Genomic DNA, 6,477 nt, shown 5'->3' on the forward strand with positions numbered 1-6,477 from the left:
AATTTAAGTCTCATTAATTATGACTGAAACCATCGTTGACGCGTTTTTACAGCAATGTCCTTTAAGAAAGGAAATAACTGTCCTAACGTGACCTGGTTCACAGGTATCTCAAGAACAGCAGCAGCAGCAGCAGCAGCAGCAATGTGGCTGACTCTCAATGTGACCTCAAAAGTGGTTTCACAAGCTGCTCAAAGTCAATTAGGGGTGTGCAACAAATGCTAATCTTTCCAGTGGTGCTCAATTCCTAACAAAGCATGTTGAAACTTCTCTTCAGAGGCCACTCCTTCAGCCATTAAATATAAGTCAACTTTGATTATTTTCTTGAACATTCACCATATCTCCCCATTTCCTGCCATCTGAGCACAAATGTGTCAGTCTCCCAATACCATAACAGAGACCTCAAGCACCATCCTGCTCTCAAAACTACTCACTACTACAGACTTCTAGCAAAGATAGTCTCCTGCTCACATCCTGTTTTTATTTCCATCAATAAAAACCAGTCCCTTCAAATCTTGAGTCCTGACTTGCTCACTCATTTCTATCATGAAACTTATGAATTTTTATCAGAATTAACAGCTTCCACTCAATCAGCTTTGCTACGCTGTGCTTCCTACTCCCCCAGGAAAGCATCTGTCCCTTCACATAACCCTGAACATGGATCACTCTCTCACATCATTCGTATGCTCAATACTGCAGGGTGTATACCTCTTTTTCTATTGATCCCATTCTTAATATTCCCTCTATACAATGTGCAACTAACTTCTCAATTACTGATACACTTCCTCTGAACACTACCATTGCTACCCATTTAAATTTCTACAACATTATAGCATTTAACTGACTGAACGGATATGACCGATTTATCCTTGTTGCATCACCTCTCCGCCACTGACCTGTTCAACAGGATTGCCCATGCTTAGAACACCAAATTCCATTTGAAATCCCGGTTCCTTCAAGATGCTTCTTAGAATGCACCTCTTCAAACCAGCTTTCAGTCACATTCTTTGATTTAGTATTAAGTGTTCCATATGCTTCTGGAACTTTTTTGTTCAAGGGAAGATGACAAAGATCTTATTTTAAATGTCATTTCAACATATCCAAAATCCAGTCAGTCAGTCATAGGTGTAGCTGAACAGTGTAAAAGCTAACTGTAAAAGGCAAACTTATCAGTACACTAGGCATCTCAAGTGTGTGCCAAGATACAGTGGAAATGAAAAGTGAGCCATTTCTCAAAAGAACACTTCCAGCTGTTACAAAAAAATTGATTTATAGTGACAGAATGATACACAATCAACATACATAAACCAAGTCAATAATTGACTCAGGGTTTTGTTTTTAATGCGATACAAGTATATTATATATGACTTAAATAAGAAATATCTTTTTGGAAAGTTCACGAGATCATCAGCAGAGCACTGGATTGTGCTTACCAATGATGAAATGCACGATCACTGCGTGCCGATACTCAGACCAATGTTCACTTGGACAAGGAAAAAGAGACTGACAATGATAGCCCATATATGACTGGTTATATCCCCCCCCCCCCCCCCCCACAGTGCAACGCAGTGTATCACTTGGAGCTGGTGTACTTGGCCACCTTCTCTGTTCCTGCTGACACTTCTTGACCAGTGCCACTGGCAGCAGTACACATGGTAGTCTGGATCTCTCAGAAGCTGATGGTGCCACACTTGTTGTAATAGGCCAGGTGTAAAGAGTCCCCTATGATGCACTCGAAAATATCATTGATGAACAAATTCATTATGTTCATGGCCTTTGAGATGTCAAGAGTCAGGGTGAACCCACTTCACTTTGTAGATGCGCATAAAGTAACTTTCCTGGACTTAGTCCTCCTCTTGCTGCACTTCACAGCTTGCTTAGCAACCTTCTTTGCAACTTGCCCTTCTTTTCCTCAACTATGGTGACCAACCTCTGAATTGGATTGATTAGGTGAGAAGGCAAAGGGAAATCCAAAGGAATTAAAATCATACAGATCATTATGTGGACCAAAGATAACAGTCAAAATGACTGCAAGTTAATTAAAGTCAGTGTGAGACTAACAATTGTCTATTTCATTTGTTAGCAGGAATTCCAAAACGAAGCATTCAGCACAAATCAAACATACTTCAACTACGAAAAAGTGATATTTTTCCAAATTTTTTAGATCTACATTGTTAGGTTTCAGAGCACCGCAAGACTTTGGCAAACTTCTTCTGACAGAGTCCTTGGGGACAGGAGGAGACACGTTCACTCATGTTCGATTGGTCTGTATTAGCTATACTTCAGAACCTATATGCAACCTGCAGTCATTATCACTCATGGCAAATGCTGCTTAAATACTTTTCAGAAGTTTGTTCACTCCTTCAAAATGTCTTGGCTTGCCTCTGCATGTTCACAATGTGTTTGGTGTCTTCCCGAATAAACCTTTTCCATTTTGGTCAGTGACAAGCTCGAGTCTTCTACGATTCAGCCAGCATGTTTGATTTCAAGACAATCACCAAAACATATCCAGTCCTCTGAGAGTTCCAAGTAAAGTAAAGGACCAGAACTCTGAGATTAAGCATTTAAGCAATGGTCCACCCAGTGGAGCATCTCAATCCTGGACAAGTTGCTTGAGGTGTTGCTATGGGGTCTTTTTTGACATAGGATTTGAAGCATCTTGTCACTGTGGTATGTCTCCAATGTTTTCAAGTGTCAGCTTCAATTGTCCAAAAATCTCCATCATGCATATTAACAAAAAAGTCACTGCAATCCATTAAACAAGAATGTTTCTTTTTTATAAGAAGAAACAGCATCAGCCACTGTAAATAGATGTTATCACTTTCACTGAAGCCTCAGACTTAACTATGATAGCTGATCAAGTTGTCTCAAATTTGACTGGCCTCAAGTCTGGCTGGAATCCTCTGCCTACACTGTGCAGACATGCAAGATGCGACTCTCACTAATACAATTAGAGACCCAGATCAATAAAAATTTGGATCAAACAAGGCTGCGTCATTGAACCAACTGAAAAAATTTCCTCCTTTGGTATACAAGCACCAATATTCCATTACCTCTAGGACTGTGTATGTACTGACACCGAATCCTTTTATTTTGCTTCAGGTAAGTAAATACAGTATCCAAATTTGTCCCTTAGATCCAAAATAGATGACATCACATCTCCATATTGAATAACGTCTACATTACTTTTGACTTGTTAATCTACAGCATGTCATAATTTCCCACTGTAAAACAGCTTATTGTGCCCTCCCAATATGCAAACTCCAAACTGTATGTTGAATAATATAGAAAAAAAAGGGCCACTCAGCCTCAATAGTCCATGCTGGTGATTATGTTGCACAAATATTTCCACACATCTGACCTACATTACTGTAAACTTTCAAACCGTATTAAATTTCTCTCTCAGGTACTTTAACATTCTTCAGAAAACAACCATGCTATTAGCCTCAGCCAGTTTTTGTTGTGCCAACATCAACATTCTAATTACCCAAGACAAGAAATCCCTGATACCTTACAAGGTTACCTTTAGCTACATCTTTTTATGGAACCCCCTTTGCAGAATCTCAGAGCAAATGCTTTCTGAAAGTTAAAACTACTAAATCTTTTGTAAAAAATATTTCCATAAGACATAGGCACTGGTCAAGCCACCATGAAAAGGTGGTGGCGAGTTGCCTTTTTGATCTACTACAGTTTTTATACTGTAGGTAGACCCATAATGTCATTAGGGTTAGAATTACAGGATTTTGATGCAGAAGAAGTGAACAGCAGGATAGTGAGTGCCTTGAAGGGGAAATTGCACATATATAAGCAGCAAGTCAGACAAGACTTCTCAATGTGATTTGTATTGATCAGATTAAACAAGTTAAACAGACATGAGAGCTCAGAAACTTCACTTGTACTGATGCTAAACTAAGTACTTTTTCTGATATCATTCCCTCCCCACGAGCCCCAATAATTTGTATTACTTTTAACATTTCCTGTCACGTATCATGCAAAACCTCCCTTCTTACTGGTTTCATACACTTCCTAATGGAGAAAGTAAGGACTGCAGATGCTGGAGATCAGAGCTGAAAATGTGTCGCTGGAAAAGCACAGCAGATCAGGCAGCATCCAAGCAGCAGGAGAATCGATGTTTTGAGCATGATTCCTGAAGAAGGGCTCATGCCCAAAACGTCGATTCTCCTGCTCCTTGGATGCTGCCTGACCTGTTGCTCTTTTCCAGCAACACACTTTCAGCTCTACACTTCCTAATGACCTAGATATCCTTATGGTAATTTTTTTAAAAATATAATCCTTAAAATTTCCAATTTCCTTGGCAAGACCCACTGTAAAATATAGTTTCAAACTAAACCACATTACACACCCCAGATAATCACACCCAACTCCCAGTTAATAGATCAATGACTAGCTTATCACTAACAAAACATCTCAGAGCAAACTAAAGCTAGATAAGACCATAAGCAGATCAGACAAATCAAACAAAAATTGCCTTAATTAGAATAAAAATCATTTAGAAAAAAAAGGGAGACCTATTATCATGGCAGTATTCAGAACATTCAATGAGGGGATTAATTGAGATCTAAACAACAAAAATAAATTATCACGACGTTGAATAAAAGACATTTGGTTTGTTCTGAGGGCCAGTAACAAAAGGGAAGATTAAGATATTCATGAATCATCAATATGGCTTTCAACCTCGAAACAAAACTAAACATTATATAGTACCAAACATGCAAAAAGGTAGAGATGTCTTATAATTAGTTTACTGATACATTAATCTTGGCTTAAAACTACAAATTAGATTTCAATTTAAGATCAGGAGAATTTCACTTCCGGGACAATGCACAAATCCAGATGCTTTTCTCAAAGTAAATAAAGGCAAGTGACAAGTGAGCTTGGTTTGCTATATTTTATATAAAAGCGAGTCACTCCTAAGTTGATAAGAGGTCAAGCAACATGTGCATGAGCCACAGGCCTGGTGCAAGGCCGCAGCCTCTCCCTCCTCCAGGCCTGCGCCACCTCAGCTATACGGCCCAGGCAAGATCTCACGCCACACTAACCCCAGTCGCTCACCATTGGCTCGTTTCAGAGCGTTCTCCGGTCTCTGGAAATATGCCGGCATGGTTTCAGACTCCGCACTCCCTCCCCAACCAGACCCACCACCAGCGGAGCTGCACGGCGCTGAACCGACGGCTTCAAAATGGAGGCCAGCGTCACGTGACACACACGACACCCACGTGGGCCGCCCGGCGCCCGCCGGCACCTTGCGCAAGCGCACTCTGACATCACGACGCTCAGCGCATGCGCTAAGACCCGTTGAGTTGAAGCGGAGAAGTCTCTCAGGTTCAGGAATAGCTATGTCTGTGGGCAATTTAAAAACCAGTTAGCAGCATGGTAGGGAAAAAAAGACCTTTCATGACCCCAGAACCCTTGGGTGCGCCAGTTTAAGACTGAGATGAGGAGGAATTTCATCTCTGAGAGGGTTGTTAGTCTTTAGAACTCCTTGCCTCAGAGAACTGTGAGGGCAGGCTCCTGTATATTTAAGGCCAAGGTAGATATATTATTCAGTCGGGGAATCAAGGGTTACGAAGAAAAGGCAGGATAGGAGTGTGGAATCAGTCATTATTCTATTCAGTGTTGAGTCGGCTGAAGGGGCCTGATGGCCTACCCTTGTTTCCATTTATTATCTTCATGGTCAATGGAATACTTCTTAAGTTTGATGTCATGCAGGAATGTGTTCAGCAAGCACCCAAAAACAACAACCAGATAATGACCATAATTTTCTTAAAATATGATGACAACTTGAGAGATGAATATTGACACTGGGTAGAAGTCTTCTGTCCTTCAAAATAATATCATAGGATTTTATATATTTTCCTGTGAGGATATAAACTTTAACATCTCATCCGAACAACAGCAACACTGATATTCCATCTGGGAACTCAGTTTGTTATGGTTTGGAATGGGACTCAACCCTTCTGACTCCAAGCAAGAGTGTGACCATCTGAATCGCAGTTGTCATGATAAGGAATGAGTTTGTTAAAAAAATTGATCTATTACTATTGTTTAGAACAAAGTTTGCAGTTAGGATAAACATTGGATTAAAAATCAAGAAAACATTGTACACTAGTTATTGGAATTATTATGTTAAAATTTTGCCTTATAGCCAAAGGGCACCAACTTCACAAAAAAATTATCATGCTTTCATCATCAGCAAATAATAATGTTTCCTGAGATTTCGCGTTGTAGTATTATAAATGTGATTATACTGCTGGACCCATAATCCAAAGAACTGAATTCAAATGCTGCTAGGCTATGTGGGAATTAGAGGTTACTTTTTAAAAATCTGGAAATAAAGGCTGGCACCAATAAAAGTGAATAGATAGTTTGGCATTTACTAATGTCGTTTAAAGTGGGTGAGTGGGATGCATGTGGTGGACCATCCTTACTTGATTTGATATAATGATGACTGATCTCACA

At 39.9% G+C, this 6,477-nt stretch overlaps 1 protein-coding gene across 1 annotated transcript in view; it reads right to left on the minus strand.

The window, feature by feature from the left end:
* The window catches only part of eif3s10 (eukaryotic translation initiation factor 3, subunit 10 (theta)), a 43,729-nt gene extending 38,543 nt beyond the window's left edge, over positions 1-5,186 (minus strand). Inside the window, exon 1 of the mRNA XM_060842130.1 lies at positions 5,071-5,186. Within this exon, the coding sequence (XP_060698113.1) occupies positions 5,071-5,119 (49 nt within the window). The 5' untranslated portion in view covers positions 5,120-5,186. The remainder of the gene's footprint in view (positions 1-5,070) is intronic.
* Between the last annotated feature and the right edge of the window lie 1,291 nt (positions 5,187-6,477).

This window comes from Hemiscyllium ocellatum, chromosome 22 (assembly GCF_020745735.1).
Source record: "Hemiscyllium ocellatum isolate sHemOce1 chromosome 22, sHemOce1.pat.X.cur, whole genome shotgun sequence".
Taxonomy (NCBI): domain Eukaryota; kingdom Metazoa; phylum Chordata; class Chondrichthyes; order Orectolobiformes; family Hemiscylliidae; genus Hemiscyllium; species Hemiscyllium ocellatum.